The sequence below is a fragment of the Alternaria metachromatica genome (assembly GCF_023757995.1).
Source record: "Alternaria metachromatica strain BMP 0045 chromosome Unknown scaffold_5, whole genome shotgun sequence".
Taxonomy (NCBI): Eukaryota; Fungi; Ascomycota; class Dothideomycetes; order Pleosporales; family Pleosporaceae; genus Alternaria; species Alternaria metachromatica.
This window is the reverse complement of record NW_026055496.1, coordinates 1835691-1856565: the sequence shown is the minus strand read 5'-3', so window position 1 is coordinate 1856565 and position 20875 is coordinate 1835691. Positions and strand designations below refer to the sequence as shown.

The 20875-nt window shown below is 51.7% G+C and overlaps 5 protein-coding genes across 5 annotated transcripts; 3 read left to right on the top strand and 2 right to left on the bottom strand.

Annotated features, from left to right (window-relative positions):
- Window positions 1-233: 233 nt before the first annotated feature.
- J4E83_003555 (uncharacterized protein) lies at window positions 234-2430 on the top strand (the record flags this gene model as incomplete). Its single annotated transcript, XM_049330490.1, has 5 exons — window positions 234-240; window positions 289-631; window positions 680-921; window positions 968-1101; window positions 1150-2430. 5 exons carry the CDS (start codon window positions 234-236, stop codon window positions 2428-2430), a joined length of 2007 nt encoding a protein of 668 aa, XP_049190986.1.
- A 571-nt stretch (window positions 2431-3001) lies between these two features.
- On the bottom strand, window positions 3002-3622 carry J4E83_003554 (uncharacterized protein; the record flags this gene model as incomplete). Its single annotated transcript, XM_049330489.1, has 2 exons — window positions 3002-3463; window positions 3617-3622. 2 exons carry the CDS (start codon window positions 3620-3622, stop codon window positions 3002-3004), a joined length of 468 nt encoding a protein of 155 aa, XP_049190985.1.
- Window positions 3623-6676: 3054 nt separating this feature from the next.
- J4E83_003553 (uncharacterized protein) lies at window positions 6677-7681 on the top strand (the record flags this gene model as incomplete). The annotated part of the gene is made up of 2 exons (XM_049330488.1): window positions 6677-6683; window positions 6729-7681. 2 exons carry the CDS (start codon window positions 6677-6679, stop codon window positions 7679-7681), a joined length of 960 nt encoding a protein of 319 aa, XP_049190984.1.
- Window positions 7682-13407: 5726 nt separating this feature from the next.
- On the bottom strand, window positions 13408-14718 carry J4E83_003552 (uncharacterized protein; the record flags this gene model as incomplete). Its single annotated transcript, XM_049330487.1, has 1 exon — window positions 13408-14718. The coding sequence occupies one exon, from the start codon at window positions 14716-14718 to the stop codon at window positions 13408-13410; it is 1311 nt and encodes a 436-aa protein (XP_049190983.1).
- Window positions 14719-15850: 1132 nt separating this feature from the next.
- On the top strand, window positions 15851-18205 carry J4E83_003551 (uncharacterized protein; the record flags this gene model as incomplete). Its single annotated transcript, XM_049330486.1, has 1 exon — window positions 15851-18205. The coding sequence occupies one exon, from the start codon at window positions 15851-15853 to the stop codon at window positions 18203-18205; it is 2355 nt and encodes a 784-aa protein (XP_049190982.1).
- Between the last annotated feature and the right edge of the window lie 2670 nt (window positions 18206-20875).

The following is a 20875-nucleotide window of genomic DNA, read 5'->3' as shown; positions in this document are numbered from 1 at the left end:
CGAGGTTCAAGTTATCAATGTTGAAGGCCAGGTACGCAAACATACTCTCCGCGAGGCCGCATCAGCTAGCTGACATAGCCAGACATTAGCATTTGGATTGACAAAGAGTGGAGTGCTATACGCCAATGAGCGCATACTGGTCCGCAACTGCACTTCTTTCGTGGTTACTACAGCGCATCTCATTTTCACAACGACGCAACATCTACTCAAGTTCGTGCATCTCGCTAGTGCAGATGGTAAGTCCGCCTCACGATATGAGAACTGGGAGCATGTTCTGACATTCACCAGAGCTCGAAGTACCCGCAGACGAGCCACAAAAGGATGAGAGATGCAGGAGCATCGAAAGAGGAGCAAAGATCGTTACTGTGATGCCTACGACATACTCAGTCGTGTTACAGATGCCAAGAGGTAATCTTGAGACGATCTATCCGCGAGCGCTTGTGCTTGCTGCTATCCGTCGCAACATCGAGGCAGAGCGTTACGATGAAGCCTTCTTTGCCTGTCGTAATCAGCGTGTCGATCTGAACATACTTCATGACCACGATCCGGAGCGGTTCATGGCGAGCCTGGAAAAGATTGTTTCACAGATCAAGAAGATCGAACATATTGACTTGCTTCTGGCACAGCTCCGGTAAGCGATTAGACATACATCTGAGAAGATGGTTGCTAACTGTTCAAGTAACGAGGACGTCTCGGAGACCATGTATAAGGAAACATTGAAGACGAAAGATCTGGCTACGAAGCCAAAGCTCTCCCAAGACCAAGTCGAGAACAAAGTAAACCGGATATGCGACGCTTTCCTGGCCGTATTAGAGAAGTCTCAATACAAGGACGCACACCTGCAAAACATCATCACAGCCCATGTCTCCAAGACACCACCAGCTCTGGAAACAGGTCTTGCTATGATAGGTCGCCTACAAGGTGAGTCTTATACATTTGCGTTCTCCGCAGTTCTAACATATCATAGCATCTAGCGATCCCCTCACTGATAAGGCCGCCGAACACATATGCTTCCTTGCAGACGTCAACCAACTATACGACACATCTTTGGGACTGTACAACCTTGACCTCGCCCTGCTAATCGCTCAACAGTCACAAAAGGTATGCTGATCGAATGCATGGGTCGCATTAGTAGCTGACCGTCAATAGGATCCGCGAGAGTATCTGCCACACCTGCAGTCTCTGCAAGATCTGCCCGAAACTCGTCGCAAGTTCAAGATCGACGACCAGCTCGGACGAAAAGCGAAAGCTCTCACGCATCTCAAGGATCTTCAAGCCTACGATGAGGTACAAGACTATGTGCAAAAGCATGATCTCTACCCTGAAGCCTTGAGCATGTACCAATACGACAGCACCCGGCTGAAGGAGATCATGAGGTTGTACGCAGACTTCTTGAGTACTAACAACAAGAACAAAGAAGCTGCATTGGCGTACGAATACCTCAACGATCATGCCTCCGCTTGGCCGTGCTACCGTTCAGCCAACCTCTGGCGTGAGGCTTTGTCGTCTGCTATTCTCGCCGAAGTAAGCGCGGAAGAACTCTCAAGCATTGCGACAGATCTTGCAGAAGGTCTCACAGAATCCAAAGACTACCTGTCAGCTTCATCAATAACACTCGACTACCTCTCCGACCTTGCGTCCGCGGCACGTCTCTTATGCCGAGGCTGCCACTTCGCCGAAGCAATTCGCATCGTCACACTCCGCCGCGAGCCCTCTCTCATCACCGAAATCATCGACCCCGGCCTTGTTGAGCGCAGCGCAGACATGACTGAATTCCTCGCCGACATGAAGGGTCAACTGCAAGCACAAGTACCTCGACTCAAGGAACTCAGGGCCAAGAAAGCAGAAGATCCGCTAGCATTCTACGAGGGCATGATCGACGGTCCTGCCGATGCCAATATCCCCGACAATATCTCTCTGGCGCCCACGGATACAACAAGCGGTGGCACGTTCATGACCAGGTACACAAACCAGACTGGTACCGTCAACACAACAACTACGCGCAAGACAAGCAAGAACAAGCGGCGAGAAGAGAGGAAGCGTGCGCGCGGTAAGAAGGGTACGGTATACGAAGAGGAGTATCTCACCAACTCTATCGAACGCCTCATCGAGCGCATCAACAGCATGCAAGAAGAGATCCAGCGTCTTGTCGAGGGTTTGGTTAGACGGGGTATGAGGGAGCGTGCTGACGCCGTGTCCAACGCTGTCAACGAGGTGATGGAACGGTGTCAAGATGCTATCAAGGAGATGTATCCACCTGCTACTGCTGGAAGCTCTGAGGCTGCCAACGGGGCACCGATTGGAGTTGAGGGCGAGGCGATGAAACCTACTGGTGGGGATGCGACGCTTTGGGATAGCTTGCAGGAGGTTGGAAAGAAGAGGGAGGCGCCTGCGGTGAAGATGTTTGAGAGGCTTAGCCTTTTGGGATAGGCAGGCTGTGGTCTTTCAAAGTAGCCATGCTTGAGACTCCTGAAGCTACAATTCTATGTGTCTCAGAAATTGCTACTTGGACGGTGTTGCGCAGGTGTCATTACCCCTGATAGTGAATCTATGGCGGATGGATGACGTAACTAGCGTCTTGTCACATCTCCGCGTTGTCGCGTCATCTCTCTTTGAATGCATATTCTCGCAAGATACGCGTCAAAACCACGCGATCCAAAGCATTGCTTCGCGGTTCTTGCCCAAGCGCACCCATGCGAGTCAAATGTGCAGCTGAAGATCACGCTTTTGTTCATTTATGCTATACTGACGTTTCCAACCCCGTAATTGTTCCGCCATGATACGACCTCCCGTACCACTCACGAACGCGCCGACGCCGTACCAGACATGACCGACGACTTTTCCTGCGGCTTCAGTGCTCCGTCCGTTGTCTTTGATTACACACCATGAGCGCCCGCCCTCTCTGAAGCCTCCCGACGCCTTCAATGCTCACCTTGTGCAGTCCCATTTGCGTTCGCCCAAGCTCAAATACCCTACTCTACCTTACCACATATTCCGACAGTCAGCCCTCAATCTGACAAACCTCGACACCTTGCTCCGCGCAAGCGACCTGGAAATCGAACAGCGCCCCCGCACCACCCACGTCCTCCTCCGCAATTTCAGTCTTCACGAAGATCTTCCACTGCTCGCGGCCGGAGTGCTTGACGATCGTAGCCACCAGTCGCTGCAGGCTGCGTACTATACCTTTAGCGAGCTTGTCGTGGTCAGGCTCGTGGTTGTCGGAATGGAAGAACAACCAGTCGAGATACTCTCCATACCGCCTATCTAGCTGGGACTTCTCGTTGAAAGGGAGCATTTGCTGGAAGAAGCTGCCGAGGTTCAGGTGCACAGATTTCGAAGCGACCTGGTCTTTGTCTTGCTCCTTGCACAGCAGCGTTACGATGCACACCAGACGATCGATAAAGGCGTACGGATTGCCGTATTGCAGCAGGTCTTCCGAGAGATCGATCTTGATGGTACGGAACTAGTTGGCTGTCTTCCAGATTGCGCTCTTGCATGTAGTAGGCTTCCTGTAGCCGATGACCTTGCGGAGAGTACGCGGGCGGGGGAGGGTGGTGTAGTACTTGCTTATACTGCCCTCGGTATTGAGGAGAAGAGGGGTTTTGTCGAAGACGACCCACATCGCCTCCGATCTGATCGCTTTAGAGATCTGGAGGATGTTAAATCGACCTGCTCCAGATTTAGCCTTGGCGCCATGCTTGGGACATAGCTCGAGCATCCGCTTGGTTGTTCCAGGGTGGCAGCACTCCTTGACTACGACAGGCTCGTCTATATCGAACGCGAGGCTGTATATGTCTTGTCGTAACTCCATGGGGATCCTATCGAGGGCTCCGAAGCCACCTTGCTCCTGCCCAACTGATGCGCTCGAAATGGCTCGGCACTTCTTGGGAGAAGCGTAGGCGTTGTACTCAGGGATCGGGCTTGGAGATCTTGATAGTGTGGTCAGCTCCGAGATGTCCGTCAGTGCTGGCGATGCAGCTCGATGTCTATCGGAACAGTCAGTTTCCATGCTTTCGGTCATGTTTTCCCTGGTGCCTGCAAAAGAGGTTCGCGGCGATGAGTTTGTGGTAGGGAAAGAGAAGGTGGGCAGCAGCAAGTAAAAGAGCAATGGGAAGACATGTGATGCAGAGTCGATGTTCTGGTGATCTGCCTTCACCGCGACAGGAGAACGTTGCTTCTTCAGGTGATCGAAAGCTGGTCACAAGGTCGCGGTTCACCCAGGACTTTTATGCTCGTGGCAATGCTTAGTCCACGGGCTCAATGGGATTGGGTACCAAGATGGTAACTGTAGCCAGAAGGACACGATGTAAGTAGGTGGTTTCCCTGTTATTGTCATCCTGTCATATCTCAGCAGCCTTCTCCAAATTATACTCGCCGCTCTTCGCGAGATCTCCTTCTCCGACCGGGTAGCCTTGTTTGACTGTTCATTTTCCACGTTATCTTCTCGACGTCATCAACGCGTCCCCGTCCGTTTGCCAGGCAACCATCTCGTAATACCGCGCTAGTCGCAAACGCTCGTGTTGTTTTGATCACCAGTGCTGTGTCTTCAATTTTTCGATCAGTCACACCCGCTACGAGACCAGTAAGTACTACTTTCCCGTTAATGAATCAAGCGTTCTTTCATTTGCGATGTTTTTCAGTCAAGCGTTCAGATTTTGGTTTGTGACAGCGAACGCCAGAACTTGTTCTGTAGCGTAGTGGGAGCCGGTGTTTACTAATTTATTCTGTGCTAACGTAGGAAAAATCTCTTGCGATCAGGCTATGGTTTACTCAAATGCAGTTTATACAAACCAGCCTCTTCGTAATGCGCGCACACAAGCTGACACTCATCAAGATCGACGATCAAGATGGCGAAGCTCTCCGATGACACCACTTCAGTCACGCACGCTCAAACACAGAGTCCGCTGTTCCAGTTGCCCGGAGAAATCCGCAACAGGATCTACTACTACGCACTTGACATGTGCTTCATACACTCTTCACGCCGATCGGCACAAAGCACCTCCGCGCCCGGCTCCATCAACCTCCAAGGCCATCTGGAGCAACACCAATCGTCTACGAACCTCCTGCTCGCCTGCAAAGCAATATGCCGAGAGGCTGAATCTCTATTCGCTGAACTCACTCCCGCGGAAGTCGATCTCCAAGTAACAAAGCGACTCAGCCGAACTGCAAAACGCACACTAAACTCGTTCATGCGGGTCGTCATTCAGTACCCTGTCGAGAACGAGAGAAGGCAGCGAGAAGGCAGAAGCTCGGCGAAGGTGAGCACCAGACAGTATGGTTGGGAGCTGTACAAAGCTCTCAAGCTATATACACGCGCATCGGCAAATCTTTGTCGAAACCGAGAGTTGCGTCGAGAGGCTACAGTCCATTATGGATTGCGCTGGCCAAGTCGCTTCCAGTTCGCTGGGGCCATCAAGAGAATGGCGAAGGACAGGTATACGTACTGGGCAGTCGAAATCCAGTACGAGTACTACGACACTGGAGATCTTGCAGAACTTCAAGAACTTCGCTACATTGCTTGGGCGAGAGATGAAGTGGAGAAACTGGGCAAGCGGATTCGGTTCTTCGTCACGATCTTTCATGGTGGCCCTGCGAGGAGGACCTTTCCTCTAATAGAGGCAGTTCTTGGCCATCGTGGCATCGAGGAGGGGGAGATGTTGGATTCGGTGTTGGTGGGTGAGAATTGGTGGTCTTTGGAGTTGAGCCTCTGAGTTTGAGGCAGGAGGATACGTGGTCAGAACACCTTGACCAGGTTGTATGTATAATGAGGATGTATGTAACAAGTGCTCGGTTTGGAGATGTGATGTGAAAGAGGTGAACTACATGTATGCGGCAAACACACTGCTCAGGTATCCTGGGGCCGTCGAATCATGATTGTAGTCCATACAGGTACTTGACAAGTTCTGCTGACGTGACGGTAGTGTTACGTATCCAGCTAATCATGCTAAGCTAGGCGCAGGACGAGAACTTATCTCGTGAAAGATTGGAACTAGTCTATGCTCCTTTTGGCGCGTTTGGAGAAGATGACTGAGCAAGATACTTACTGGGAAAGGATAGTGAAGGAGCTGATAAGGGGTCAGTGCATAGTAAAGTCACAAGACGAGCCTACCACACACAGATCAAATAGCCTTGCAGTTGGCTTATAGTGGGTATTGTTCATGGATCAATAACGGTATAGACTCATCTGTAAAGGATAAAAAGTCCCCGTCAAAGTCGTCAGGTGGCCGTTAGCCCCTGTGTCAATCACGAGGTCTTCCCTCGCCCCTCTCCTTTGGTAGATCGTCTCCTCTGTATTATATATTCCTCCTTTACTACATTTGACTCTTTCCTTTTCCCGTATCCTTCCTGTCATATCTTTGTACTGTGTAGATTATACTCCCATATCCTGGACTTCGTCTCCCGTATACCTCACCTCAACCGATTGGACGGCTAGAAACGATGAAGTTCCTCTACTCTAGCCTAGTTGCAGCGTTCGCGTTGGCTACTGGTGCTCTAGCTCTTCCAAGCACATCAAATTCGGTTTCCTCTTCGCCTCAAGTCCAAGTCAACTTGGAAATGGCAGGCAACACCAACGTCAAGATATCAATCAAGAACACCGGGTCCGAGTCTTTGCGCCTAGTCAAAGTTGATGGTCTTCTAAGCGACTTGGCCGTCGACAAGGTCACTGTCGTGAAAGATGGTAGGTCGCTTCCGATGCACGGCGGAGCAGATACTAATGCATTGTACAGGCAACAAGCTCCCTTTCTACGGTATCCACGTTGACATCGACCTCACTGCGCTTGCAGACTCCTCATTCCAGACCTTGTCACCTTCAGAGACAGTCGACGTGAACTTCGATATCGCCCATGTTTACGATCTTGGTGCTGGCGGTGTGATCGATTTGGTGTCGCAAGGCACCTTCCTCTATGCGACCTCCGGATCATCTGTCGTAGAGACCATTTCCTTCGTCTCGAACACTATTACCGTCAACATCGATGGATCTGAAGCAGCCGCGACCCGTCAGACTTGGCTTTCAAGCATATGGAATGCCGAATTCAACCTCCAAGGCGGTTGCACCCACGAACAGTACGACATTCTAGATCAATGTCGCAGTCTGTGCTCCGATCGCGCCTATTCCGCCTGGCAGAACTCGCTTTCCGACGCTGGCAATCACACGAGGATCATGGAGTTCTTCAAGGACGACACTGAGCAGATTCGCAAGAAGCTCAATGACGGCTTTCTCGCGATGGGAGGTGAATGTCGGAACATGAACGAGGGCCGCGTCAAGATCTTTTGCAACAACCTCGATGGCTGTGCACCGGGTGTATTGGGGATGACTGTGTGGGCTGGCGAGGAACTTCACGTCAGGTTCTGCCCGTTTTGGTTCGATGCGTGGTACCAGATTGATCATCCAGAATGTCATGAAGGCGACAAGACCAAGACGATGACGCATGAGCTCTCTCATGCATTGTTCAGCGTCGGAGATGTCAAGTACGGATATGACAACTTTATCACGCTCAACTCCACGGATAACCTTAACAACGCGGACACTTATGCATTCTTCGCTAAAGGTAAGCCATCTCAACTCACAGAAGGCCTCTCTATGGATCTTGAACAAACCGCTAATCTCATATACAGCGTCCCACAACAATTGTTGAATTTGGTCGATCTTCACATTCGCGGCTTGTTGGAAAAAGAGTAGAATGTGATGATACAGATGGGGTTACGGGAAGTCTAGTCGTATGAGCGTTCACTAGTGATATCCGCACGGCGATGTGAGAATTGGTATAATAGGGTCTCTACGTAGCTTAAACCCATGACAAGGATCTTAGACCTTAATCTTGCCTAGCGCCTTGACCTCGGTGAATGCATTGACCAGGTCAAAGTACACCCCGCTTTCTATTTTGATCACCTACCATTGCGGAGACTCTGAATGTCACAAGGTGCACATATCTCGTCCTTGCGGTCTGCACCTCGCCACACACAAGATCGGCGAGCCAATAAGTCTTTCGGTATAGCCCTCGCCATTGCTGCAACTACAACATTTCGCAACCGGTTGTATCCCGCCATGGAGCTGCTCGATCTTCCAACCGAAATCTTCGAATGCGTTATGGCGCACTACGTCAAGGTGGACGGTATCCGACGAGCCTGGCTTCGTCGCAGTGTGTGCAGTAATCGATTATGTCACCACTCATGACGGACAGCATTGCTGACGACTACAGGAACTTTCGGCGACCATATCAAAACAGAGGTGCTTGCCAAGCAGCCTGCCTCAGCCTATTGGGGCCTGAGTAAGCGCGATTCAGCGTTTCTGCGAAAGATACTCGGACCCTTCCTCGAGCATCGAGTGGTTGCACTGTACGGCGCCAATCACGTTCTCCCCACGCATATCAACAAGATTGTCGACATTCTCGTTAACGTCAGCGGTGACACCTCGTCTGAAAAGCGCTCGATTTGGGTCCGCGGTGTAATCGGCGCTCTGATCAAAACCCCGAACATCTGCAAGCTCGCCTATAAGCCGAGTGATAAGAGCAAGAGCAGGGTAATTTCGTCATCGGGGCGTCAAGAGGCTCTGAGTGTCGCGGTCATCATGGGGAAGAGGGACACGGTCTGCGCACTCACTACCGAGCAGGGTGCCATGTGGACAAAGTTATCAACAGGATCTGAGCTGGGTTGTGCGCTGGAGTTGGCCGTGCAAAACGATGACCTCGATCTTGTTGAGGTCTTACTATCTCATACTCAGCGATCGACTGTGAGTAATGTCATGAAAGTACAAACCATCACGGTCGTAAACAGCATTACGCATGCTATCCGGAGCAATGAGCCTATCGCGCTGGTTTTGCTGGAATGGTACATCTCAAATATCAAGCACAAGGAGATACGCCACCTCAGGGACTGGTTCGAAGAAGCCTGCGCATCTGAATTGATGGGCTTACTAGGTAGGCTGATTGCACTGTCCACGCAAAGTATGCGAAAAGAGTTTAGACGGAGCTTCCTCACGATAGCCGAACCGTCTTCCAGGGTATATGGATATGGCAGGCGCCATCGTTTCAGTCCTCAGCTCTTCGGTATTCTCGTGTCCTTCTTGTTGGATGCCGGTTTATTTGACCGTATCAACATGGACTCATCCGAATGGACAGAGCGCGCTCAACTCCACGGTTTGATATACACTGCGGTACGGAGAGGAGACTTGAATGCACTTGAGCGCGTCATGGCGGCCAGCGCAAATTCTGATCGCCTACGCCCCGATGCTAAGGGTCTGTCAACTTCTCTGCGCCACGCTACTCAACAATGCCGTTTCGATATCTGCAAGTTGTTGATAGATCACGGCGCCGATCCTGATCTCAATCTTGGTACGAAAGACCCGAGATAGATTCGTCTTTCGAAATTCGGTAAGTTTCGCTTTTCTTTGCTCAAAGCAGTTCAGTCTCAGGAATTGGCGTACCTGAATCGATTATTTCGTATTACTTTGACGTTCCATGCTTACCAGTGGTGATACAGCGAAGAGACTCATACATTCATGTGGTGGATGCGGGTAACATGGCTGTGAAAAGCTGGCTGCGGGTAAAATGGCTGTGGAGAAATCGGCTGCGGGTAGACGAAGGAACGATGGACATGTGCCCAGGTGTGGCCAGATTCGCAGGGTCCAGGAACGAGGCCTTTGCCTACTACGTGGTAACCTGGGTAGATGACGGAAAAGAATCGAAATGATTGATAAGCCATCCGAGTTCCTGCACGCTTCTAGTTGAATGCGCTGATGATGGTGTTGGGCGCGCTGAGAAGTGAGGTTTGTCGGTTGGTGTGGCTTCGGGGGGAAAGCCCGCCGTGGAGCCGTCGCGACCGAAGCTAACCTGAATGGTGTCGAACACGTGATAATCTTGAACATCGGGTCATGTGAAGGCTACGCAGTGTGCGCTCTCGCGATGTATCCGACCCTTGGTTTGTGTCCAAGACACTGAAGTCGTATTCTAAAGGTATGTTGGCATCCTTGGGTGCAATTTTGGAAGGGTTGTGGGCCGATGCGCTGTTGTGAAATTGGGCTAATAGGACGCCTAACCTGGGCTTTCCCTGCCACCCTCCTTAGTCACTCTGACTAAAACATCACTTCAGGAAAGCAACCTGGGCAGGCTGCGGTTCAAGACTCAACCTTGGAACGCATGGAGAGGAAACCAGCAGAGCACAGAAGTCAAGTCGGCAAGTATCTTTGTTCATTAATCATCTATCCAATATCGGTACGCTGTGTCTCTGATATATCGCCCTTCACTTGCCCGACCTCACAGATCCCAATCACAACTTCTTCGACGCTGTTGAACCAACCGAAGTGGTTCGATCAGCAGCCACCATCATTAGGGTCAGACCTACAATCCCACGGCGTTAGCTCTCGTCCTCATCGCACAGTTCGCGCCATGTGTACAGCCACTTACTTGAAAAACCAGTCAGCGACCGTCTGAGTGCCGCCCAATGGACAGTTGTTGATGTTTTCTTTAAGTCGCCTTTGGCAGTCTGCTACAGCCAAGGTATGTCCTCCGCTGCTACCCTTCCATCCCACCTCGTAGTTCATCTTGATGCCATTGCACCTGGCCGGGGCGCATGCTTTCTTCGTTTGGCGATAGTTGAAATATCCCGCGAGGGTCAGTGATTTACACAGGTCGTCAGCTGCATCAAGGAACGAATTCTTGTTGCAGTCGTTGAGGTAGGGCTTGCCGCTGCCATAGCAGCCGGCCATGGTGCTGGTGGCCGAAGCCAAAGCGATGAGAGGAATAGAGAGCTTCATCGTGAAGAGGTTGATGAGAAGAGAGGCAAATTCGAGTGTGGTGGTGGTGTTGTTGTTGTTGAGTTGATGAGAGTAAAGAGAGATGAAACCAGGAACAAAGGCTGCTGGCTTTATACGTCAAGGCAACTGACTTAAACTGGAACGTGCTGTTTTTACCTGTCTTTCACTCGGGTTGCGCGCGTATCGACCGTCGCAAGAGCGAGGCTGGAATCCTGCCTGGTCGTGATCCTACACGGGAAGATGTAGATTGCGGGAAGTATGAGCCAATCCACGTACGGGCAACTCTTGTGAAGGATTGCGCTAATCGTGGGCGTACGAGAGAACTGGGACTGTGGGATTGGAAGAAGACTTGTCCTCCGATGAATGTTTCTCAGCCAAGTATCGGGCGTAAGATAGTTCAATACACCAAGGTGTAGCTGTGGGCCAAGTTACGCCCTGGTGGAGTAACCTCCACCCAGAATCCTTTCCAACCCGCTATATCCGACTGTTAAATGTGTAGACACGAGAGACCTGCTTAATGCGGGAAGAACCGACGCTACGAGAGGCTGAAGAGCAAGGATGTGAATAAACGAGCCGGGTTTTACCAGTATAGGCTATATCTCCACGAAGTGGACCTGCAGATTTTTGCACCAACCTGACGGCCAGGTAGCATTCTACCAATTGACTTCTGGACCCTGGAGTTTACGTTAGCGCAATTTCTGCCTGGATGTGAGGACATTGAGTGTCGCGCAGCTGTCAACAACGTTCAGACTTACGCCAATTAACCGGTTCCGCGCCTTAAACACCTCCATCAAGTTTGATTTTTGTAATGCTCGGCGCATCGGTTCATCTCTGGGTGCATCGGATGCTTGCTCTAGATCATCCAACAACAGCACCGATTGTCGACTACATAGCCAAAACATGAGTGGAACATACGGGCTATGCATATGAATATCATAAAGTAGAGATGACTTCTTCATATCAGTAATCGCAAGGCCGTTCTCCACGCAGGGCGCCTGAAGTTACGGTAATGCGCTCGTTTTCGTTTAGCCTCAGTCGGGAAACCAGATAGAAGTTCCGAGCTCCTCGCAACGTGACGTTCGACTTGAAGAGAATGCGTGAAATGCCAAGGGTTTGGTTTAGCAGGATGAGATTTATCGTCTGCGGGTTGCTATATACCTGCGTCGCAGGCGACTCCAAGTCTTCTTGTCGTTCTGGATGTTGTCGCGCTGATATTCCGAGGGTTCTAGGCGAAATCATGGCGTAAGGTCATGACCAAGCTCTGCGAGTTGACGCTTGAGACATGGACCTCAATTAACGCAATCCTCTTCTATCTGGCTGTGGGATAATCGGTGGGTAGTCGATTAGCGCCTCCAGAATACCAATCGGGTTGGTGAAGAATGATCCTTCGTCACCATCTGATGATTGACATGTCTGCAGCATCTTAACCTAGATGAGATGCGGTGACCACCTCCTCCTCTTACTATGCTCTTTTCCATTTCCTGACATCCTTATGGGTAGGTAAAGCAGGCCTGAAGGAGCGACAGAGGACCACCCTTACCTCGACGTCGGTACACAGATACCTTGCCCTACCCTGAGATTCCCACAATCCACACCATGATTCCCTCGTAACCCCAACAAACCATCAACACTCAGCCCATTCGCCTCCGCAATCGCCCAACACGTATCCCCCTTCTCAACCCGCAACTGGCGCTCCCCATCTCCACAGCCAGCAACAACTGTATCAGCCCCATCACTCCTATTCACAAGCTTAAACACCAGGAACAAAAACACCAGCACCAGCAGCGCAAACGGCAACATCATACGCACAGCGCTTTTATTGCCCTCTTCTATCATCTCATCCTGCTCGCGTCGTTGCTCGTCGGACGGGGGCTGCGACTGCTCGCCCGTTGCACGCAGCTCGCCGTATCGGTTTCCGGGCTTGGATTCGTAGATAAGGCCGCATGCGTCACGGAAGGTGTAGGTTTGGGTGTCGGCGTCGTAGCCTATGCGCTCGAAGCCGGAGGGGAGGCGCTCGGCGTCCTGGGGGTTGTGTTAGTGAAATGGTAGGAGATGAGGTATGGAAGGGAAGTTACGCTATCCATGTCCGTCCAGCGACCCATCGTGCAGAGGGCTGGGCTAGGTAGGGTAAGTTGTGAAGGTAAGTATGATGCTGATTGCGATATGCTAGGGAGGTTGGTGGTTCTCTAGAGGGTTACGAATGCGCGGTTGCGATGTCGCTAATTGCGGGATTGCTACAAAAGCTCAGGTCTCATATGACGCTGTTACAGCCAGTTGCACAAGAAGCGAAGTTGGACGCAGGAGGGTACGTTGTACGCTGTGACGCGTGGCGGCGGCGCGGGAGACGTGACGACGGGATGTGGGCCCCGGCCTTTCCGTGGCGTCCACGGGTGGATCTGCAGCGTGCATCGGGCTGGACTAATGGGCGGTCATGGCTGCTTCACACACACACATCGCAGCCAACTCACGGTAAATAATGTCAGTACAAGCTCCCAGGACCACTAATGGCATGATGCTTATCTGGAGCAGACTTTCTGCTGTATTCTTCATGCACCTTTTTTACTAGATAGCAAGAGGCAGCTGCTACGGCGAGTCGCATGCTCATAGGATGACGAACGCGCACACCCACTAGTGTATACTATCAACCTTGACCTTCACTTACGTCTTTCTTGCTCATCCCAGATGTCCTGAAGCAGTCTTGCCGTCTTCACACTGTGGTTCGCGGCCATATTCCAAATGCCATTACGCTCAGAGCTCCTCTTCGGCACCACAGCACCATAAGCCAGCAATAGCACCACCATATCGATATGTCCTCCCTTGAGTGCATACCACAGCACTGGCGTAGATGGAACGTAGCTCTCCTTTCCTTGTGTGATCTGCACACCACTGCGGATGAGCAGCCTGGTAGCCACAAGCCAGCCATTCTCCACCGCCACTGTAAGACCCTGCCATAGTTCGTTAGGGCCGATATAACCCTTTTCATGATTACGAATTGCGTATTTCAGGTTGGGATCGGCTTTGAGCAGGTACTGAATGATGTGCGCGTGGCCGTATCGACAGGCTGAGTGGAAGGGCGTTGGCTCCAGTCGGCGTATGTAATTGATTGCATCCTCGGGATAGTAACTGAATCGTAGTACGCCCATTTCACCGTTTCGAACTGCCCAGTCGATCCAACCCCGCTTTGCTTCCCTGATCAATTTTCCAGAGTAGCAATACTTCAGATACCAGGACATGAGTGTAGGAAGTATAGTAGTACGTTGCTCGAACATGCATGCGTTGATCGCGTTGTGCAGTTGTTTGCGCTTGTAGAAGCGTTTTTCCATACGCTCATAAATGAAAGAAGCGGAGTAAAGATGCCCATTGACCGCGGCGGCGGTAAGCGGCGTGCCGTACAGCTCGCTACGTAGACCTACGTCGTATACCTTGCCAACAAGAAAACGAAGGGCAGGCTCACTATTGACAGCAGCGGCAGCAGCGAGCATTCCCACGGTATCTGCGCGTCCCATGTTCTTCCTGGCCTTGACCGAGTCATCGAATGGTCCCTGGCAGAGATATGCGAGAATGTCGTCTACCGAGAGTGCCGCTGACATGGCGTTACAGAGGGCCAGGCGGTAGCGTTCGCGCTGCGCTTGCGTTTGGTGATATGAAAATTCCATGAGGAAATTGACCGTAGCTTCCATGTGATCGAGAATATACGTCGAGCGGCAGCGGGTGGGGCCCATCTTGGAGAGGACAGTGTACATATTTGGTGCGAGTAGACGCTGCTTGCGGTCGTCACTGAAGCTGCGGTAGAAACTTGCGGAGTATCGACCAAACATATCGTCGTGTATTGCGACCGCGAAGGCTTTGCAGACATATCGTGCTCGAACTGCCACAGCCCATCCGCGGCCATTATATAGGTAGTCGTGCAGGTAGTTGTGTATGATAGCAGCGAAAATTTCTGCTGGGAGATCAAGTAAGTTCATGATGGTATCCGGAAGGTGAAGAGCTCATGGTGCAAGACTTTGCGATTGAGTTGTACTCATCGCTGCGCTGCCAAGCAATTTGCGCGTTTGCAATCCACGGGTGTTAAGTCGCGTAGTCATCTGACTCCAAGTACAGGATTGACGCGCTATTGCTGCGATCAGCTTTCAACCTTTGATCTGGCAGTCGAACAGTGTCCACAGAGATACCATGTGGTCTGGTTTCTCGAGTACTACCGCCCGAATGAGTATGTTTTCCAAGTGAACATCCAGAGGGTCTTTATGGTAGCGAGACCCACAACCAGATATCAGTACAGAAATCTCCGAATCAACAGGTTCATATTGAAGAAGTCAGTTGCCTACATTGCAAAAATTGCGTCAGTCGGGGCATCATAGAACTGATGGCAATAGCTCCAAGGAATACCTCAAGCTTTTGTTGTTGCGTGCCCAGGTACTACAAGAGCGCTAAGCGTTCGGGGAAAAGGGACGTGACAAACGGTCTGCGTTGGCGAGGCTATCAGGCTCGGCATGATCCCTGCATCGTGAGGCGTCGTGTGCAGTCTAGATTGGGAGCCTACACGTTCTGATGGCATAGTGGATGTCAGGAGGCGCGGCGCTGTGTGATTGATGTCAACGATCAGCGGCTTCAGTATTGATGATGATGACCGTGCGGGGAAAAGCCGACGTTGGCGGCTTCCTAGTCGTCGCCTCGCGCTTTCCAATTCCCAGAACGTGTCAGGGATGCTACGATAACGCGTGGTAGGCGCACCTTCCCATCTAAGTTTCATCATTTACATGTCGCGACATACAGACTGTATGAAGGACGCGTTTGATGATTGCATCTTTCAGCCACCTTCTAGACTCGTCGCGCGCAAACAAGAACCTCAGCAAGCCATAGCGCGCCACTGAGGCTGTGCGCGCCGTCCACGTGTAGCAGCCAATCTGGCTGATCGACGTCATTCGCTCGACTTCCGGTATCCACCTGCATACTAAGCACGTACCAAGCCGGGTCAAGCTTGCCGAGCATTGATAAGGAAGGCGGTGGCCGCGCCTCACTTACTTGGCCACACTTCTACTACCGCCCCAAGTACATCTTTGTACTCAACCACCCCCAAACTCTACAACACCAAAACCGATGGGAGAACCCGACGACCCCTCTATACGCAGCTTCAAGTCTAAGGCAGCATCTGCACTTGGCTTGGGACGCAAGAAAGACACGCAGACCGACGTCCTTCCGACCCACAACCCCCACTCGACCGCCCATCCTGGCCTAGATGGCAGCAACCCGTCGCGTAGTGCACATGGCACCAGCGACCACAGCGAGAAGCCCGTTGCCAGCGATAATAGCTCCACAGACATCGACAATGGCAGCGTCAATACCGCGCCCGATGGAACGACGCCTCCCGCCATAGGATCCGAGAAGCGTCCGTTCTACTCGCTCGTGCGTGTCAAGAACGGCAGCCTCCGATTCATATCCCACACCAAAAATGCCATCACACACAGCTGGATCAACCTCCTGCTCGTCTTCGTGCCTCTTGGTATTGTAGTCAAGCTTGTGCACCTGAAGCCCGAAATTGTCTTCTCCATGAACGCCATCGCCATCATTCCGCTGGCTGGCCTGCTCGCGCACGCGACCGAAGTTGTCGCTGCCCGGGTTGGAGATGCGCTCGGTGCACTGCTTAACGTATCCTTTGGAAACGCTGTCGAGTTGATTCTCTTCATCATCCTGCTCGCCTCTGACCAGATCGAGGTCGTGCAAGCGTCTCTACTTGGATCCATTCTTGCCAACCTGCTTCTCATTTTGGGCATGGCATTCTTACTCGGTGGTTTGAAGTACCAGGAGCAGGTCTACAACAATACCGTCACTCAGATGAGCGGTGTTATGCTGGCCCTCGCCGTAATGAGTCTTCTGCTACCCACTGCCTTCCACGCTGCTTTCGAGAACAACGCCATCGCCGACCACGAGACATTGTCCGTCAGTCGTGGAACCAGTGTCATCCTCCTACTAGTCTACGGCTTGTACCTCGTTTTCCAGCTCAAGAGCCATCGTTATCTCTACGCTAGCACTCCCCAACATATCATTGACGAAGAGTCACATCCCGGTGTCCTTGCCGGTGCTTTCGACTCATCCAGCTCCGACTCTTCATCCAGCTCCAGCAGTAGCGACAGCGACAGCTCCTCCAAGAACTCTGATGGCACCATGAAGAAGAAGGCCAAGCGCATGGTGAAGAGGCTTCGCCGCAAGTCCAGCGCTAGCTCCAAAGACGCAGATGCGCTCTCGGCCCTCAATTCGCCAGAGGGTGAGCTGCATCAGAGTCCTTTCGACTCGGAGAGAACCAACAGCGTCGCCACTGCCAACAACGCAGCTCCTATTACTTCTCGCCGACACTCATTCGACGTCATGAGTGGTGACGAGGCCGATAACGATCAATACGTCCCAGTCGTTCGTGACTTCGAAGCCGCTTCGCAAACTTCGCGCTCGGTAACGAAGAAGGAAAAACGTAGGCATAAGAAGGGTAAGAAGGACCGCCGTGATCGCAACAAGGTCGACACCATTCCTGAAAAGGAGGTCGTGCCGAATGAGCCCACGCCCAAGGTTACCTTCGCGGAGGAAGTACAGAATGACAGTGCCACTACTATGAATTCGAACCCTCGCAGATACAACCGACCTGCTCTTCCTTCGCTACTCTCCAACAATGTCTTCTCGAACCCTCAGAACCTCGCCCCACTTGGCGGTCCCGCGCCCAACATTCGTATGGCAGCACCCCGCGACAACACAGCTCTGCGTGCACCCCTTCGTCGATCCAAGTCCCTCCCGGATCAAATTGGACGCGCCGACGCCACCGGCAACGCAGTCAAACATCCTGCTGTCTCTCCACAGGCCGCCATGGCCCTCAACGAGGATGACGAAGACGATGAAGCACCTGACATGTCCATCAAAGCTGCTATCTTCATGCTTCTGATCAGCACTGGTCTCGTTGCTGTCTGCGCCGACTTCATGAGTGAAGCTATTGAGCCCATGGTTGAGAGTTCTGGTATCAGCCAAGCGTTCATCGGTCTTATCATTCTTCCCATCGTTGGCAACGCTGCAGAGCACGTCACTGCGGTCACTGTCGCGATGAAGAACAAAATGGATCTTTCTATCGGTATTGCTGTCGGCTCTTCCATCCAGATTGCTATCTTCATCACACCTGTCATTGTTATCCTCGGTTGGATCATGGGCAAGGAGATGACGCTGTACTTCAACATCTTCGAGACTGTTGCACTATTCGTCACAGTCCTGGTGGTGAACTTCTTGGTACTGGATGGTCGCAGTAACTATCTCGAGGGTAGTTTACTGATCGCTGCCTATATCATCATTGCGCTGGCCAGTTTCTTCTACCCTGACGGCTGTGAGGCCAGTGCCATTGGTGGCAACGAGGACCGCTGTAGCAATGGCGAGGTTGCTCGATTGGCGCAAGGCATGGTCAAAAGGATGATTGGCATGTAGGGCCAACATCGATAGTCAAGAACCCTGAGCCTGAGTAACATCAGATTTCAGTATGAGTTCTTGGTCTTTGCTATTGTTTTGCGATCACACGGTTGAGTGGCATGGTGTGATGTCCGCTCCCGTATAGAGACTTTCCAGTGTGTCTCATTTCTTTCTATTACGATAGCATACAGTCCTTACAGACACCTAATAGCTCATCACCTCCGAGGTCCTCAAATTGACACATAATATTGGCTCCTCAAACGCAGCCTGCCTCACATTTTTGCCTGTGTTAATTTTGCGTGTGATGGGAACTGCTTGTTCGTGGCATTCGTTGATGTGATGCACTCGTTGCTGATGTGAGGAAAACCAATGATGCCTCTTGCTAGTCGAGGTGTCATCTTCCGGCGCCCTGCCAAGAGGTTTGGCGTCTGCCTAGCCCGCTCCTTCGACAGACGGGGAACACTTCGCGAACTCAGCCACCAAGCTTCGACGCCCTCTGCCCTTTCCGCTGCTGATCCTTCAATATGAATATCGTGCATTCCGTCGATCTAGGATCGAACAAAAGCCCAAATTCATCCTCCCACCACGCTACATATCGCGACACATCCTGTCTACAAGATTCCTGCTTTTCTGCATGTTGAAGAGTCGAGACAACGCGTTCTTTTCCTTTTGTATACATAGCACATCATGGTCAGTCGGGGTGGGCGATCAAAAGGTTGTGCTAATTGTCGTCGCCGGCGTGTGAAATGCGGTATGTCCATTCACCTGGTCAACCTTTGCAGAGACCTGCTGCATGTGCTGACGTGACAAGACGAGAACCGCCCTGAATGTGGACAATGCATCAAGCGTGGACTCAAATGTCAAGGGCCCAAAGACCTTACTTGGATCAACGAGAGTAGCACGTTTGAAAGCAAGCCGGCAAACACAACCCAGAACGCAATGGTCAGAATAGCTACTCCAAACCAGCTATCTCTCGCAGCCTTCGAAGATGATATCTGCTTAGCATATACGCGAAAGAACTTGCTACGCGGGGGACCTGTTGAGATAGCCTGCAACATGATCGAGAGCCATGCCGCATCAATGAGAAGCGACGATCCTGGTCTTGATCTATTGCGAAAAGGCATAGTGAGCCTGTCTACCACCTTCTTCGGTAGCCAGCATCGACAGGGCAATATCACGACCAAAGGCTATCAACAGTATGGTCAGGTGCTGCGGCAGCTCAATTCACATCTTGCTCGTACAGAGCTTCAGACGACGAACGAAACATTACTTACGTCACTGTCTTGCATGCTTCTCGAGATCTTTTTACCTACTGGACCGACGAACTTTCTGAAACACCTGCGAGGTCTCGACGCCATTGCCATGCTACGGGGCCCACCCAAGGAGTCTGAAGGTATCAACGCTATCATCTTTCGGGGCCTGCGCATTCTTTCCATCGTTGGGGCACTTGCGGAATCCAGACCCTCTATATACGCGACCGAGGAATGGAAGCGAATTCCGTCTGCACATTCCAACGAGTCGGGACTCTTCCAACACCACGTTTTCTCCATCTTGGCTGACTGCACCCGCCTCATCAGTCAGCGGAATGCTCTACTGCGCTCAAAAGCATGTCCAGAGAGCTTTGAATCCTTGCTTATCGAAGTGGAGAATGTGCTTAACAACTTGGAATCGCTACGTCCGTTCTGGGATGTCTTGAATCGGAATCAATTAGCTGGAACGACTGAGCGATCTGACATGGCGAAGACACTGGGAGTGGCCAACCACGTTTCTGCAACAGCATTGATGCTTTACAACACCGCCTACATATGCGTCATTCAGATCAAAGATTCATTATCTCCATCGCCTGTCAACACCGCACTGCGAAACGCCGCCGCGATGAAAATCGCCACATGCCTAGAGTTGAAAGAGTACGAGCAGCGGGAAGGTGCACCGCAATCTAATACCATAGCCTTTGTAGCTATCAAGGTAGCCTGGCAAGCTTTGGGTGGGTTCAACTCACCGGAAGGACAGCGCTTAGCACATACTGTCAAGTCTGCCACCAATTCCGTCTTCGCACGAGGATCTACGCTTTCTGATGCGTCGCACTTTGCCCACTATGTTGAAGAGTCGCTATTCTCCAAATTCCTTGGTAGGATACCTCTTATAGCACCAGATGGCGCGGTGTGTGTTGGCAACGAGTTCGGCTTGTGGCCTGATGGGCCTCCAGGGGTCATCGAGTTCAGCATGCAACAGCTAAGCACGCCCTCCGAGTCCTTTTCAGAGACCACACTCGCACCGCTCTAGTGTGGTGCAGCTACTGTAGGTAACCGGTACGAGATTAGCAGCGGTCGACAGGAATCCATCCTTAGGATGCGATGTCGCAGTACATTACACGGACACGCCACTCCTAATCTACATCAGAAGACTTCTTCCACCGCCTTCTGGACCTCTATATTAATTTCGCGGATTGTCACGCGGCTCCACATGGCGTGTTTCCAAGCTTCCCCGGATTTAGACATTAGCCGGCGGGAATCTGAGAAATGAAACGCGGCGAATTTACATCTGAACGCGCTCCGGGCGAACGGCGCATCTTCATTGATGTGATGTCAATCCAAGAGGATCTTGCGCGATGTTCAGTACAGGCGACTGTGGTTCCCTGGGTGTTTGCATTGACACAGAGTCCATGCCTCACTTAGCTTGGCCAGAACA